The 17551-nt window shown below is 40.8% G+C and overlaps 1 protein-coding gene across 1 annotated transcript in view; it reads right to left on the bottom strand.

The window, feature by feature from the left end:
• The window catches only part of Spata13 (spermatogenesis associated 13), a 340611-nt gene extending 332622 nt beyond the window's left edge, over positions 1-7989 (bottom strand). Inside the window, exon 1 of the mRNA XM_048801269.1 lies at positions 7595-7989. Within this exon, the coding sequence (XP_048657226.1) occupies positions 7595-7606 (12 nt within the window). The 5' untranslated portion in view covers positions 7607-7989. The remainder of the gene's footprint in view (positions 1-7594) is intronic.
• Between the last annotated feature and the right edge of the window lie 9562 nt (positions 7990-17551).

Genomic DNA, 17551 nt, shown 5'->3' with positions numbered 1-17551 from the left:
AACACATTCCTGAATCAAAGGAACTGTTGATTTTCACATTACTTCAGCTGCTTTCATCCCACTAAAGTGTGTGTAGTAGTGTGGCTCTTTTTACCAGGTGATAGAGTCTAGAAGTTGGATGTGACAATGTTTTCTAAAAACACCATACCTACTATCTAAATAGAGACACAATCACTTAAAAGAAACCTGATAAATAAGATCTCCTAAATATTCATTCTACAAACTTAGAGGTCAACTTTCATTATAAATGAGTGTTTCCAGGCTGGGGGTGTGGCTCAGTGGTGGAGACTTGTGGGCAAGGCCCTGGATTCGAACCGCAGTACCAAAATAAATAAATAAATAAATAAATATTTCCTTTTACTAATTGATTCAGTATAAATTCAATTTAGCTTGACCCCCTCCTCCTGTTTCTTTACAATACAAATCCAAAATACCAAAATGCAAAACTTTTCAGGATTTCATATGCAATGTAAAATGATGGATGACCGTGTTTCCCTTTGTACACAGGAAGTACCTCTGTGTTTCCAATCAAAAGAAACTACAGGCATTTTGGGGGAAAAGGGCATCCTGAGTGAATCTATTTGAGAGGAAATATAATAATGATGACAACAGCTTTAGCAACTGTGACTTTCAGTGACGTATGACTGCTGTATGGCACTGAAAATACCTCAAAGCTGAGATCTCTCGATCACAGACATTGAAGCCAGGAGCATCAGAACAAAATTGTATTTTACAAAGGCATGGACCAAAAGCACAAATTAACTAAAGCTGAGAAATTCCCGTCTTTGAAAATTTTCCCAGAGAGGCTTTCCCAACCTTGAGCTTCAAGACTGGAGATAACATTGCCCTTGAGGCTTATAGCATCTTTCACTCCCTGGACAAGGGCATTCATAAAAGACAAAGAGATTGACATTTGAAAAGTGTTTGGGATTCTGAGAGAAGACATTTTCCATTTTAGGCTGGTTTTTAGAAAGAGCCGAATTCCAGAAAACTGAGAGACCTCAGAAACAAATCAGATCTTTCCTTGAAGATTATAGCAACCACCATCTCTAGGGATTTGGCTTGCTAAACATTTGGAAATCCGTGTGAGAGGCCAGACTCGGGCTCAGCTCTCTGGATGCTCCTCTGGCCCTCTCTGCTCCATGCCTCAGCATCCAGATAAAATTCTCAATTGTCTTAATTTACATGGTTCAAAGATTTTGTGCAACAAAAACATATTTCACTTTTTTTTTGGAATTTTGCATATATTTTTCTCAGAAATAGGATATATGATGAATAGGTCCCTGTCAGCCCCATATACCTAATAGAAACATGAAACTCTAACATACTAAAGTAAAAAAAAAAAAGTACCCTGCAGACCTAACATCCAAGAACAGAATTTATCATTCCAACTTGAAAATCCAGGAATGATGGAATGACAGATCCCTATGCTCCCATCTGTGACCCCTCCAGCTCCAAATCACTGCTGATCATCCCAAAGCAGGGAACTGAGCTTCAAGAGTGAAGAGTGGGGAGCTCAGGCTAAGCCCAGTGAGCACTTCTATACTCCAGGGCTGGCTGTGTGTGTTTTCTTCCATTAGTCTCAGGATATGGACCACTGACTGTTGCCTTTTCTTCCATCACCATGTGGGGCGCTAGACCAGTATCTTTCCCCTTTCTGCCCTGCTCTTGCCCTCAACACAGTCTATTTATTTATTTATTTATTTAAATATTTATCTTTTAGTTGTAGATGGACACAACACAATGCCTTTATTTTTATGTGGTGTTGAGGATCAAACCCGGGTCCCGCCCTTACTAGGCGAGCGCTCTACCGCTGAACCACAATCCCAGTCCCTATTTTTTTAATTTATTTTTTTAGGCACCAGGGATTAAACCCAGGGGTGCTTAACTATTGAGCCACATCTGCAACACTTTTTCTTTTTTATTGTGAAACAGGGTCTCCCTTAGTTGCTTAGGGCCTCACTAAGTTGCTGAGACTGGCTTTGAGCTTGTGATCCTCCTGCCTCAGTCTCCCAAACTGCTGGGATTACAGGCATGCATCACCATGCCCAGGTCAACATAGTCTTTATGCTTAAGCTGCCTATGTTTTCTGCCCTTAAACTGAATGCTCTTTTTTTTATTTGTTCTTTTTAGTTATACATGACAGTAGGATGTATTTTGACATATTATGCATACATGGACTATAATATGCCATTCTTGTGGTTGTACATGATGCTGGTTGTGTATTCATGTATGACATAGGAAAGTCATTCTATTGTCTTTTCTATTATCCTCCCCTCCCTCCCCAAAATGAACATTCTCTTTGAGCAGTTGAGTATGTGTAGGTATGTGTGGGGCTATTCAATGATTTACTACTGTATTACCAATAATAAAGAAAGAGTAAAGATGGCTCTGTTCTCTGCTCCTTCAGTTCAACCCCTTCTTTTATTTCCGTCAGACCCTTGTAAATTTCCCCAGGAAGACAGAGACTTAGAATCCTACAACTAGGTTCACCCTGGTTTAAACACACTCAGAAGTAGGGTTTTTCTACCCACCCCCATTGGATAAGAGTGCGACTCTGAATTGAAAAGCAGGAAATGGCATTAGGGTGTGGCTCAGCATCTGAGTAGGGCCTGGGTTTAACCCCCAGTGCTGAAAAACAAACAAACAAACAACAACAACAACAAATATATATATATATATCAGAGGTAGGTATCTGCAAAAAAGCCCCAGAGACAAGGAAGATGGGGATCTCTTCTGCAGAGCCCACCATAAGCCATTGCTCCCAGGTGGCTTGGGCCTGTCTAGGAGCATGCATGTGACATGTCCTGTCATTTTACTTTCTTGCTCTCATGTCTTTTTAAATGAACCAGGTTATAAACTACTGTAGGAAAAGTCCATGACCTCTTGTCTCACGAGTGCATTTTAAGTGATTGACACATGCTTGTGGAGTGCTTGGGAACTTCCAAGCCACTTCGATGCCATTACCTTCTTCAGTGGCATCAGCAATGAGGGGTTATGTCGCTGTGCCAAAATCCAAGGAAGTCATCAACAGCCAGGACTAGCCCTTTTTCCTCACTCACTGTACATTTGAGTGTGGCTCTTCTGTTCTTTCATATCAGGTGAACATTTAATTAGTAGAGTCTACAGAAGCAGTGACTAAATGGATTGACCCACCTCCTGAAGCCGTGCCCAGGGATTTGCACAGCTGACTAGTTAAGCAAATGTTTGATTCAAAGAAGAAGGAGAAATATATGGTTCTGCTCTTCAGGGACTCACACCAACTTTCCAAACTGACTTTTCAACCTCTTCATACTGGCCCTGATCCCTGTACTAATTAAGTATGCACTGCTCTGAGAAACAGGCATTCTTTTTTGGCTGGTATCACAATAGCTTTTCCACACAAGTTTCTGAAATCACACATCAAGGAAAGCTCCTGGATTGTATCCAAAGAGCACATTTCAAAAGCTTTTGGTGTTCCTTGAAAAAGTCCCACCTAGTACATAGGAACAGCATTCTTCAACAGGGGTATTCCAGAATGGTCTGGGGCCTCACACTTAGAGGTAAATTGGATGGTCATCAAGGGGGAAGGCCTTGGGGAAGTGCAATGAGGACAGAAATCACAACTCCAGAATTCAAGAGGCGAAGAAGGACACTTGAATTGAGGGACTATGATTCCTAAAACAATGCACAGAGCTTCAATTCAACTTTTGAAAAAGAACCAAGGATTGACTTACTAAAACTCTTTTTTTGCAAATGACAAGATATTAAAAGAACAAGAATAGACAACTACATATCATCTTTTCTGAAGGCAGAGTTTGAAGAAATGAAGGAAGTTAAGGAGACAAACACAAATATTTTGAGATTCTGGTGTCTGATGAATAGGGAAACATATGGTGGAAGACTCTGGAAACTTCTTTGTCCAACTCAAAGTCTAGTCTTGACTCCTATTTTTACAAAGCAGCCTCTGTGTTGTTCACCTAAGGGCAAGGCACTGGCCACAAGACTCGCAGGCCTCTCTCTAGATCCTGTTATTGTATGACCACATATTTTAATGATTTGAGTCTTTGCAACACATTCCAATTACAACAGTATTCATTATTCATTGCCTCAGAGAAAACCTTCAGATTTTTCTGGCTACCTTTCACAAGCAGTCTGAAACACTATGCCAACATATCTCATTAGAAATATGCACGGAAACTGCCATCTAAGTAGAATTGCCCTAGCTTATCTTCATGCCTAAGATGCTCATAAATTCTGTGCTTTGCTGTCTGTATGATTACATTATGGCTGTTTCGTTCTTATCAAGCTTATCATGCTGCACAGGCAGTAAATAGACTCACATCACTCCACAGCTCAAAAGTGGCAGAAAGACATGTCATACCTAGCTGGAAACAGGGGTCATCATTCAGCTCTATCTGCCCTTGTCAAAAACTTCCCAAGGTTTGAAACTAACTTGCAGAGGTGAGAGTGGAAATGAAGTATGAAGCAAGCAAATTACAAGAATTCACTTCTGGATAAAAGGAGATATCCAGTAGAATTTACTAATGTAAAAAAAAAAATGGCCACAATTTGCTCAACTATAGAATTAGTGAGAATAATAATGAGGGCTGTGGTTGTGACTCTGTGGTAGAGTGCTTGCCTAGTATGTATGAGGTGGACACAACATCAGCACCACATAAAAATGAATAAATAAAATAAAGGTATCATGTCCATCTGCAACTAAAGCAAAAAAAATTGAAAGATGAAAAGAAAAATGAGTCAGTAGGTTTTGTCTTCAGAGTGACAGGCAGGTATCACCTTCCTTATTCTTAAATTCATACACTAACCCCAGGTATCTCAGAATGTGACTGATTTGAACACAAGACCTTTGAAGAGGTAATTAAGATGAAATGAGGTCATTGGGGTGGGCTCTAATCCAATATGACTGATGTCCTCATAAAGAGAAGATTAGCATACAGACAAAATAGAAGGACAATCATGTGAGGACAGGGACAGGCACCATCTTTAAGCCAAGGAGGGAGATCTCTGGAAGAAACAACCTTGCCAACATTTTGATCTTGGACTTCCAGTTTCCAGAACCGTGAGACAATCAACGCCAATTATTTAAGCCCCCTGGTCTGTGGTACTTTGCCATAGCTGCTGCAACTAATAGGCTAAAATGTTTCTGCTGCCTTTCACTCTCCCCTCACTCCCATTTTTGAACATTGTTCCTTTATTTTTATTTTTTTTAAAGAGAGAGAATTTTTTTAATATTTATTTTTTAGTTTTCGGTGGACACAACATCTTTATTTATTTTTATATGGTGCTGCACGTGCCAGGCGAGCGCGCTACCGCTTGAGCCACATCCCCAGCCCAAACATTGTTCCTTTTTTGACAACTTTCCTTCACTCTTTCCTTCTGCTTTCTTTTGCTTTATGGAGCCCTTCTCCATCTCTTCCTTTCTTCTGCCCTATTTCTTTCTTTACTTGTCTTTCAAAAGAGTTTCCCTCATCCTCTTCCCATACAGAAGAGGAATCTTGGGAAAGTGAGAGGGAGGGAAGGCACCTTGCACCCAGCAGCACCCCCAGTCTGGGGAGAGACAGACCCAGTCTCCCAAAGCTCAAAAACCATTGCAACTTGTTTGCAATGGTATAAAACTAACCATCAAATGTACCCCTCTTTCTGGGACACTCTGATCAAGTCATTCACTATCTCTGAGTTTCTGCTTTCTCATACATTAAAAACGAATGGTAATATGAATTTTTGTATGGTTGTTGTGGAGTTCAACTATGATAATGCACTGAAAAACATTTTATAATCTAATCAGCATAGCTTGGGTTTTCTACCAGGGGCCATGCTGATGACATCTCCATACAAGAATGTATCATAGTGGATTATAACTGCTTCCTGGCCTTTCCTTCACTCTAAACTGTTTCTAATTAAACTTTCTATGTCTCTCTCACCACTTACCCCTCTTCTCTTGAGTCTGGCACCATCTATTATGTTTAAGAAATGAATTTATGAACACATAAGTAAGACATAGACAAAAATAGAACCCGAGAAAAGAAATCAACCAGTAATTCTAGCTGCCTGGGGGCTGAGGCAGGAGGATCCCAATTTTAAGGCCAGCCTGGGCAATTTAGGGAGACCCTTTCTCAAATTAAGATAAATAGGGCTGCAGAGGTACTGAGTAGTAGAGTGCTTTCCTAGCATACTGAAAGCCCTAGGTACCACCTCGAGAAAATTAAACAAACTGCTATGGAACCTAACATATCAGTGTTAAGAGTGTAAGAACTGATAACAGCTGGACCTTATGAGCATGCCTATAATTCCAGAGGCTGAGGCAGGAGGATTCCAAATTCAAAGCCAGCCTCAGCAATTTAGCTGAGGCTAAGCAACTTAGTCAGACCCTGTCTCAAAATAAAAAATAAAAAAGGCTAGGGATGTAGCTCAATGCTTAAGCACCCCTGGGTTCAATCCCTGGTACCAAAAACAAACTAACAAACAAAAAACCTATCAGAATCTTTGGCAAACACTATTAAACTCTGGAAAAACTAATTAAAATAACAAAAGATACCTTTAATTATAGGAAGATAAAAAGAAAAAGTAAAAAAAGTAGTACTGTAGCTGTCAATCATTGCTCTGGAAAAGATAATTCAAATTCTTACCTTTTTTTTAATAGTGTATGGCTAAAACAATCTTTGAACTAGTAAGTCAACATTATCTCGCACTTTTACATGTAAGGAAGCTCCCAGTGAAATGAAATGAAATTGATTCTCTTCTATGTTTTGTGAAAGTAGCATCTAAAACATTGTAAGATGCAACAGTAAAACTGATTTTTTTTTTTTAAATGCAGGACTTGATAGCTGCTGGATGTGCTTTTCTCTTGCAAAGATTTTGTTAAGATATTTGAAAGACACTAAAGGTCAATTCGTTTTCATGGATACAACCTAGGTTCTTTATTTTATTATTTTTAAATAATTAATAATTAAGGAATGTTTGATAGAAAAGTAAACAGAATAACTTTCTTTTTTAGTTTAGAAAGGATTGCCATCTTTTTCATGCCTCCGTGAGACCACAGTTCAAATATTTTCAAAAGCAGAGTATTATGTCATTAAGAAGGTGTTAGCCTATAAGCCTGACTGCCTAGCCACTGGACAAGTGGCTGCCAACAGAGTCTACAAGGAGGGGGAGAAGCGGCTAAGGAAACCTCAGACCGGTTGGCTTAACCTGGGCAGAGAAGCCTACAGAGTCGTCCGGGTCCCCAGAGCCTGAGCCGGCGCCCGCGCCCCCGCCGTCGCCCGGCAACCCGGGCACGCCGCGGCTCGGCCCCGCCCCCGCTGCCATGGCAACGCAACCGCGCCGCAGAGCTGGCTTTGTGTTCCGCCAGCCTGGCGCTGCTCCGCACTCTCGCCCCCTTGCACCTGCTGGGGCCGCGGCAACTTTTCAAACCTCCACTACACCGACTGCTCTGCCCTGGTAGCTTGTCCAAATCCTCTGAGCTTCAATTCCCTCCATCCTCGTTTCAGAAAAAAAGTGTTCTACAACACAGAATTTGGGCCACATGCTGTTTGGTTTGTCCCTCTTCCAAAAGTGCGGGAAGGGCGACAACACGCAAAGAAATACCACTTACCTTTCTCAGCATTCCTCCCACGTCAGCAGCGGGGTCCTAGGAAGGATCTAACAATCCCGCGCCGAGTTCAAAATAGGGAAAAAGTTACCGAACACCAGAGGCTCAGAAACTTCCCCCGGGGTGCGCGCCACCCCAGAGGCCCCCAATCCCTCCTCATTTGCACGACAAAGGCAGGGACCTTCTGGCCGCTCGGTCCCGAATCGTTTAATCCGTCTTACTGTCGCCTGGTTGGCCGGAGTTCAGATTGGCTTTGGAGGGCTGTGCAGATGCCACGTTTCACTGGAGGCAAACGGTTCCGCGGGAATCCTTCTCAGCCGCGAGCTCGGCTTCCAGGACCCGGGGCTGGACTATTTGTTGTTTTTTAAAGGACGCGCTGGACGGTGGGGGCGGCGGACTGGAGCCGGTGGCAGGCCGACTCACGTTGAATTTCTTGCAGGGTTTTTCTTAACTTCCTCCCAGCTCCTTACTGTTGAATATTCATTAGAAGGCGGGGTCGCTTCTCATCACTTTTGAATCCTTCAGGATTTAGGGAAAGGCGGGAAAGAATTGGAGAAGATATGGGTTGGAAGAAAATACTAAGAACAGAACAGGGAACGTACTAGTGGTAACACAAATAAGTAAATATAGGATTCAATTCTTCCTTCCGCTCCCAGGCAGAGAAGACTACACATACTTTCCTCTCTCTCTCTCTCTCTCTCTCTCTCTCTCTCTCTCTCTCTCATCATTTCCTAATGTCTGAAATGAGCAAAGGAAATTTCAAGGAAGTTTTGATTAAACCGGTTGGTCCTAATTATGGCGTTAGACTTAAATTGGGGGACTAAAAAGAGGGGGAAGGGCTTCAATTCTGATTAAGTTTCTCAACAGGAAGTTGTTAAAATGCATATATATATATATATACAGAGCTCACTAATTGCATTCCAATAAATTTCATCATAAGGAATTAATCTCCCTTTTAATGTGGTGCAGCCCTCCACCATTCTCAAATACTCCAGACTATCTGATGCATTAACTGTCAAGTTGTTACTGAAAACTGATTTTCAGATAATAAAAGGAAATAATGGAAGAAAAATGACAGGCTTAAGGAAGTTCGCATGGTGGAAGGGAAAGTGATTGAGAATCACTAAAAGCTACTATTGCTGAGCTCTTTTCCCAAGTCATGCCAAGCAGCCTTCCAGGAAGGTTGCTCTGTCCTCCATGAGAATCACCACTAAATTACATCATGGATTTCAGGTCTACCACTTAGGGTTCACAGGGGGTGACTTGAGAAAGGTGGTTTGAAGAAGTGCAAAGATTCTTCAACCACTCTATAAACAACTTGCTATGATCTTTCCCTAAAGAAAAGTCCCTGTCAAGATACAAGTTTGTTACCTGGAAAAGCTGATCCATCCTCATTACTCTTCATTACTTCCAGACAGACTTATGAACTGTAGAACTCCATTTATTCCACAAATCCTTATGGATGCCAGGAACTGTAGGTGCTTGGGGAAAAAAATGGACAACCAAACAGCCTAGGTTTCTGCCCCAGGGGAGCTTACCTTACAAAGGAGGAGAGAGTGCCAACAAATAAGTAAATATTTTAAGTAGGGATCGTTGCTTTAAAGAAAAATAGAACAATTTAGAAAGTCTGGCACCTGATACCCAGAAGGCATAGAGGAACATGCATTCTTGATGAGACTACGTCCAGATTGGTTGAGTTTTAGGTCCAAATCTATAGTTGCCAGATAGGTGACCTTAAGTACATGGATGTTCCTTCTCTTCTGGGTTTCCATTTCCTTACTAAAAAAGGAACTGGGATACATTTAAAAGTCAGTTTTTTCACTGCTATAAATGAATGATCTGGCAAGAACAATTTCAAGGAGGAAAAGTTGATTTGGGGGCTCAAAATTTCCAAGGTCTCAGTCCTTAGAATGCTGGCTTCATTCCTTGAGGCTCAAGGTGAGGCAGAACATCATGGTGGAAGAGTGTGGCAGAGAAAACTGACTCAGGATATCATACCACGAAGCAGAAAGACGAGGCTGAGCTCACAAAATATATACCACCAAAGTATGCCCCCAATGACCCACCTCCTCTGACCACATCCTGCCTTCCTGCAGTCACCATTTTGTTATTCCCTATCAGGGGATTAATGCACTAATTGGGTTAAGGTTCTCATAACTCAATTATTTCACCTGTAAACCTTGTATTGTCTCATACATGAGTTTTTGGGGGACAACTAATAACTAAACCATAACAAGTACTTTTTGGAGTAGACAGGGAAATTTGTAACATTGATCTCATGCACAAGAAGACTTAGAGGCTCTCACAATTTGTAACATTGACTTCATGCATAAGAAGGCTTAGAGGTTCTCACCTGATGGTTAGTGCATGGGGGGATGCTAGCTTGGCTCCAAATGCATTAGCTGGTATATTTATCCATTTTCTGTTACAACACAATATCACACATGGTTAATTTATAAACAAAAGTGGTTTATTTTGACTCTGATTCTGGTCCAAAGTCTATGGACAATATCTAGTAATAACTTCTTGCTGGCAGGGTCCTCATCACATGGTGAAAGGCAGAGAGCATGGGAGACCTGCCCAAATGAGCTTTTATAGCAGACTCTCTTGAGATAACCCATGAATGGGTTGATCCATTCTTGAGCGCAGAGCCCTGATTAGCTCTTAAAGGTTCCACCTGGTCCCACGTCTTAATATCTCATAATGGGGATAAATTTCAACATGAGCTTCACAGGGGATAAACCTGTAGCAGTATCCTCTGAAAGTGCTGGTTGCTGGATCATGGAGACTAATTTTGTTTTTCCAATTCTTATCACTCACCCATAATTCTTCCCCTGCAAAGGCAAATAGGGTACAAAGGGGGGCTAATGTCCACTGAGGCACCAGGCTGGCCCTCTGCATTCATTAGCTCATTGTTAGAGCTACTGCTAGAGCCATTTACAGGTCCAAAAAGGAATCTGGGAGGTTGATTCCTTGCCAACAACATACAGCCCATTACACAATGGAGCTAAGATTCAAATGCCTCTCCCCAATGCCCTGCTGTTTCTAACAGCTCCAGCCTCCTTCAGGGTCTGTACTACTTTTGGCAGCAACAAACCACGTTGAAGCAAATGAAAAAGATTCCTGTTGTTTGCTGACTCTTTCATAATAGAAAAGTCCTAAGGACATATTATTCTTCTCTTATACAAAAGCAAGAAGAAAGTATGGCTCCTGGGTACCAGCCCAATGTCTCCTGGGTTACTTCAAGGTCACAGCATCGAGTGATAAAAATGGTTCACAGAGCCTTTTCTTGCCCATTGCCCCAATTGCTCTGGATGGGGAGAGACACATCCACAGGGAGCTGAGCCCAGGTTGCCCCTCTGGGCATTGGGAGTTAGAGCTGAGGAGGAACTGCCCTCCCATCTCCCCAGCAAACCACTCTCCAGAGGGCCCTAGCCTTGTCATTCAGCAGAGTACTCCCTGGAGGCTGTATCCCCTCACTCCCACATAGTGACTGCATTCCCTTTCCGTCTTCCCCAGGCAAGAAGTTGGAAAGAAGCAAAATATATATGGTATTGTCAGGTTCCAATTCCTAGAAATAGGTGTTTCTGAATAAGAACCCAATAGGATTCATCAATCAATATTCCAAGGTTCTAAAGGCGATCCATAAAATGCCTAAAAATAGTTAAGCATCAGATACACTGGAGGAAGAGGAAAAATGAAATTGTAGGGCAATGAAAAGATGGGCAAAGAACAAGTTGGAAGATGAAATTGCCAAGAGTGAAGATTGGGCTGAAATAAATCTGTCCAAATCTAAAAGTAAACATCTTTAAGGTTCCCCTTAGATTGAGGAAGAATTTAATTTGCAACCTTGTTTTCTAGACCGGATACCACAAATATGGCACTAGGCTTCCCCAACTCCATTCAGGACTGACTTTAGAGTACTGCTAAATGTGTCTGACTTTGGCCATGAACTTTTCTGTGAACACATTCAGATAAAGCTTCTGAATTTGACATCAGCCTTCACACAAAGAGAAAGAGACTAAAGCAGAAGAAGAGACAAGGGTGGGGGCCACATAGCCATAGCTGAGGAATGCTTGGGACTCCAGGAAAGGTGACTAACCCATCATTGTGTCACATCCAAGATGTCAACTACTTCTCAAGCAAATAATTAATTCTGCTGAACACTAATGATGCCTCTTACTACCATGCAGCAAATTATAAGTCACCTCAAAGTCTGCAGGGGATTTTTTCCAGGACCTCCTTTGGATACCAATATCTGTGGATGCTCCAATTCCTTATGTAAAATGGCACAGTATTTGCATAGAGCTTGTATACATCCTTCTGCATACTTTAAATCATCTTTAGATCACTTGTAATATCTAATACAATTTAAATGCTACATAAATCATCATTATGCTGTATTATTTAGGGACTAATGACAAGACACAAATTCTATATGTATTCAGTACAGATGAAAATTTTTTCTGAATATTTTCAATGCTCAGATGGTTGGATTTGTGGATGCAGAACTTGCAGATATGGAGGGCCAAATATACAGTGGAGATTCAAGAATCTTGTTATGAATACACTACTTGATTAAATATTGCTGTCCATAGTTTTAACTAATAACCACTCTAGTTAACTCTTTTCTCAGTTTCCAAGCTCATCTATGATTAACTAATTAGAATAAACATTCCTTCCCTATTTGAAATACATGGTAATGCATTGTATGCCCTTCTTGGGTCCCAAGTTAACACATAAAGAAAATTAGGTTAATAGTGTGGGAGGATATCCTTTCTACTTCGTACAGATCCAATAGCTCTCCAAATTTCCAAATGCAATATTATTCCCATGAATTGCCCTCATGCATAACCAGGCCTTGAATTAGTTGTAAGAAAATTGAGGGGGTGAGAATAAAGGTTCACTCATGTCTGCTGCACCAAATTCTAAGCATCAAACATATACTTCACTTTAGGGCCCTAATTAAAGTCACTTTCTATCATTTTCATTGTGTACCCGAGAGACATAGGCACATAAACAAAACTGACAAGACCTGACAGTGTTATTAACTGTCAATGTCAAACCTGATAATCCTTACACAAAATCTACTCATGATATGCTGCTACATTGCAAAGCCTCCTGACCCCCATCTGACTGATAGATGTGGAGAGTCAAAGAATGAGATCAAATTGAGGTTTCTTAGCAAATTTACTGCTTTGTAAACTCTTAAGATGTGTTAGTCAGATTTCCCCCCAAAGCATTAATTGTAGCCTCCTGTACACACTGCCTTATTGCTGTTGAAGAAAGCAAAGCAAATTGTTTTTCCTCATTGACCCTTTTTCATTCATCCATTCAGCAACTATGAGTAAGTAACTATATATGAGGCAAGATGCTAGACACCTGGGCATTTAAGAAAAGAAAAAGAAATTGTCCATAAGGACATTGAAATGTAATGGGAAGATGACACATATGTGCACACCTAATTTCTATAAATTAAATTATTGCCTAAATATGGCTTCAAAATACACCATTTGAGGAATACTGTGGCAGATTAGAAAGCAAAGATCCAACTGTATTGAAACAGTCTTCACTTAATTTATCAGTAAATTGGAATCTGAGTTTAAGGAATTAAACCAGATTGAGAGGTTAAGAGGTCAGATGTGACCTGCTTTGTGATACTAAGAGTTGAAACAGACAGAATCTTGCATGAAGAACCACCCAGAGCAAAACAAAGTGTACTTACACACCATTTTCTCCCACATCAGTCTTCTTCTCAGCCTGATTTAAATCCTCCCCAATGTTTCTTGGAGCTGCCTGATCCCCTTCTCCTGCTTGACCTTACCCTCGACTCTGGGGTCTTAGTTCCTGGGTTGAGAGGTCACTGAGGAATGGTAAATTTCCCCATGAGACTTCCTAGATGTTACACATGATGCTGTTGAAGATGGTGAGGGACTTGGACAAGGCTTGGGAAGGAGACCACAGACTGGAGAACAGGCACCTACTGAAGGGTAGTGTAATGGTTAATTTGAATTATCGACTTGATTGAATTAAGAGATGCCAATGATTAAGAGGGTTCTGGGTGTGTCAATGAGGGTGTGTCTAGGAATGATTGGCATGTGGGATAGCTCCGAATTGAAGTGGAGACCCTCTCCAAGCTTGGGCAGCGCTGTCCAATAGGATGGTGGCTGGGATGGAATAAAACTTGGAAGAACAAGGGAAGCAGCAGCAGACGCAAGCTCAATTCTTCTTGAACAGGTTCTTGATTGCTGCTGCGATCACCTGAGGAAATCAGACTCTCTCTTCTTCACTCTTCCAAAATGTTTTCTGCCAGTGATTCTCCAGGGAGTTTCCAGAAGCCTTTGGTCCTGGACTGGGGTAGCACCGTTGATCCCTCTTGTTCTGGGGCTTCAGTCTCTTGGACTGCACAGCCACAGGTTCTTCCAGGTCTCCTGCCTGCAGATGGCCGTTGTGGACTATCCAGCTTCTGGATGAGACAGCCAATCTAACAAATCCCCTTCATACTTCCTGTTGATTCTGTTCCTCTGAAGAACCCTGACTAATACAGGTGGGAAGAACTGATGGTTTCGTTTTAGGTAATGTTTTTAATTTAAGGCAGAGCAGTTCCGATTAAAGATGATTTAATGACCAAATAAAACTGTGGGTAATCCAGGAACTAAGCCCCCAGAGTCAAGGCTAAGGTCAAGCTGGAGAAGGGGATCAGGCAGGTCCAAGGAATATTGGGGAGGAATTAAATCAGGCTGAGGAGAAGACTGATGTGGGAGAAAATGGTGTCTAAGAACTGTTCATCTTGCTCTGGGTGGTGCTTCATGCAAGATTCTCTCTGTCCCAACTCTTAGTATCACAAAGGCAAGTCACATCTTACCAAACATGTGGAAAAGACAGGGCCACTGAGAGAACAGCTTCTTCTCCATTGGAAAATAGCAATCTTTCCAAAGAAGCGTCTTCCACTGCCAGAAACATCCCTCGATGGACCCAAGACTATTTGCCCTTGTCCATGAAGCAAGACGAAAAAACTCGTATGGAGTGCACTCTATATACCTGGCATAATCACCTTTGTTCATCTCTCTGGATGCACATAGCTTAATGACATAATATATATTTTATATTCCTAGTTTCCTTCGAATGATCTATTATGCAATGGGTATTCATTAGTTTACTTAAATCCTTTCTATTTTAAATTTTTTTTTCATTGTCAATGGACCTTTTTATTGTATTTATTTATATGCAGTGCTGAGAATCGAACCCAGTGCCTCACACATTAGGCAAGTGCTCTGCCACTGAGCCATAACCCCAGGCTATTTTTAGCCTGCGTATCTTCTTGAGTCATATCTATTTTGTGATAGTGGCATAGCCAGCCCTCTTTTGCTTGCTCTACTAGGATATTAACATGTCACAGGGAGCACCTCTATTCCTTGCTCTTAGCTCACCGTTCTTTACTCCTTAATTTTTTTCATTTGCTCAATAAGCAGTACTTCAGCACAAACCATGTGGTACACTCTTTTTCCAAGCACAGGAAATAGAAAACTACATCTATCTGTACTGGAGAAATTCACAATATAATGGTGGAGGAAGACTGGGAAAAAACTATTTTACAGTGGAAATTAAGGGAAAAACCTGATCAATGAGTTTGGAAACATGAGAGAAATGTCAACCAACAAACATGGCATGGGTCAAGGTCTTGCTGTCACTTCTAATTTATAGAGTTTTATAGATTTTGTAGAATTTGATACCTTTCCTTTTTAGCCTCACTTTTTAAAACTAAACAATCCTTTTTATCTGATCCTTTATGGAAACCTCCTTAAATTCCAACTTTTAAATTTTAAGATGTGTTTTGTCTTCTTTGATGTTTGCATCTTTGGATGTTTGCATCTTTGGATTGTGGACACAACATTATGCAAAGTTAGAATATGCCCTGAACTATTTTGCTGTTAGATGTCAATCAAATACACAATTGGATTTATAATTTAGTAACATGCACTCTAGAAGAGATCCTTTTTTCTTTTGAAACACACTTTAATTGTAAATATTGTGAATCTCCAATTCTGGAAGAGGTCTGTTCTCCTCATCAACTGATTATGTGTAAGTGTGTGTGTGTGTGTGTGTGTTGTGTGTGTGTGTGTGTGTGATTTGCTGAAATTGAAATAGCTTTGTTTCTTCCAGAAATACTAACGTCCTGACCAGAATGTCTAATGTGAGGATGCAATTCATGACAGCTAACTGTTCCAGAAAGGATACAAGCATTTCCATGTAAAAGGTTCTGGTGGATATAAATAGCATCAGTGACAGGGCCAGTGAGAAAAATCCCAGGTTTACCTATGCCCACAGAGTCTAGTGTCAGCAGCTGATTGGCTTCAACTTTGGAAAATGAATAAGCTCTCAGAAGTTTGCAATTCTAGTTCATGGCTGCCCTGCCAAGAGAAAAGTTTTAAAAGCTTTTGCTTTTGCTAAAATGCTTTTACAATTACCTTGAGATCTCTGCTCAGAAGGCTGAGAGCTGAAGGGGCTTTTCCTGCTATTGCAAGTAGATGCGTTGCCAGCTCTCTTTTGGAAACTGATAAATGACACATTAGAAATCTGCTCTCACATATTGACAGGTAACTGTCTTCATATTTCATGAGCACAGGAGGATATATATTTATTCAGTTAAAAAGTTGTTATAGTTTAGATGTGACGTGTTCCCCAAAAGCTCATGTGTGGTGAGACAACAAAAGAAGGTTTAGAGGTGAGATAATTGTGGTATGAGAGTCTTAATCTAATCATTGCATTATCCCCTGATAGAGGTCAACTGAGAGGTGACTATAGGCTGGTAGTGAGTGGCTGGAAGAGGTGGGTCATTGGGGGTGTGCCTTTGGTGTATATATTTAGTTTGTGGTGTGAGAAGCCCCTCTCTGCTTCCTGGGACCATCCATGTTCCCAGATGCTTTACTCCAACACGGTTTTCTGCCATATTGTCATGCTTTTCTTAGTGGCCCAGAGGGATGGAGTTGGCCATCTGTGGACTGAAACTTCTGAAACTGTGAACCCCAAAATAAATGTTTCTTCCTCTCATTGTTCTTGTCAGGTCTTTGGTCACGGCTGCAAAAAAAAAAAAAAACATGACTAAAACAAAGTGTTCACAGCCTGAAGAAATATAAAACAATAGAAATATAAAATTAATAGAATCATAGTCTTTTTAGGATGCTGTAGAAAAATGCCTTGAACTGGGGGGCTTATAAACAACAGAAGTTTATTTCTCACAGTTTTGGAGCCTGGGGACCTCAAGATCAAGGCACCAGAAGATTGCTTTCTGGTTCATAAGTGGTGCCGTCTTGCTGTATCCTCACTTGGTGGAAAAGAAGAACTCTATTCTTTTTGATTCCTTATAAGGGCACTCATCTCAGTCATAATGGCCCAACCCTCATGACCTAATCACCTTCCAAAGGTCCAGTCTTCTAATACTTTTCCATTGGGGTGAGGATTTCAATATATGAATTCGGGGGACATGTGCACATTCAGTACAAATATATAGTGATTATATATAAAATATAGTAATTTATACGTTTTTTATTTTTTGGTACTGTGGATCAAATTCAGGTCCTTGCACATGCTTGGCCACTAGCTACATCTCCAGTTCTTGAACTATACCATTTAACTAGCAATCTTGATGCTTTTAATCCATTGAACTGTCTGTCTTCAGCATCATGGCCTGTGTATTTTTTTATTTCTTCTCACAAAGCTGCCTGGATCATCTTTCACTTCCTCCAGTGTCCTTCTCTACTATCACCTTTTGAGAGAAGGCTCTGATTAACTGATATAAAATAGCTCACACAGAGATGCACAGATACACACACATATACATATGCAAAATATGCAATATTTTTATATTTATATTTTCCATTCTACTTACTACCTATACTAGTCTGTTTTGTGTTACTGTTACAAAATACCAGAGGCTGTGTAACTCTATAAAGAAAAAGA

The sequence above is a fragment of the Marmota marmota genome, unplaced genomic scaffold (assembly GCF_001458135.2).
Source record: "Marmota marmota marmota unplaced genomic scaffold, marMar, whole genome shotgun sequence".
NCBI classification, from domain to species: Eukaryota; Metazoa; Chordata; class Mammalia; order Rodentia; family Sciuridae; genus Marmota; species Marmota marmota.
This window is presented reverse-complemented; position numbering and strand designations above follow the sequence as displayed.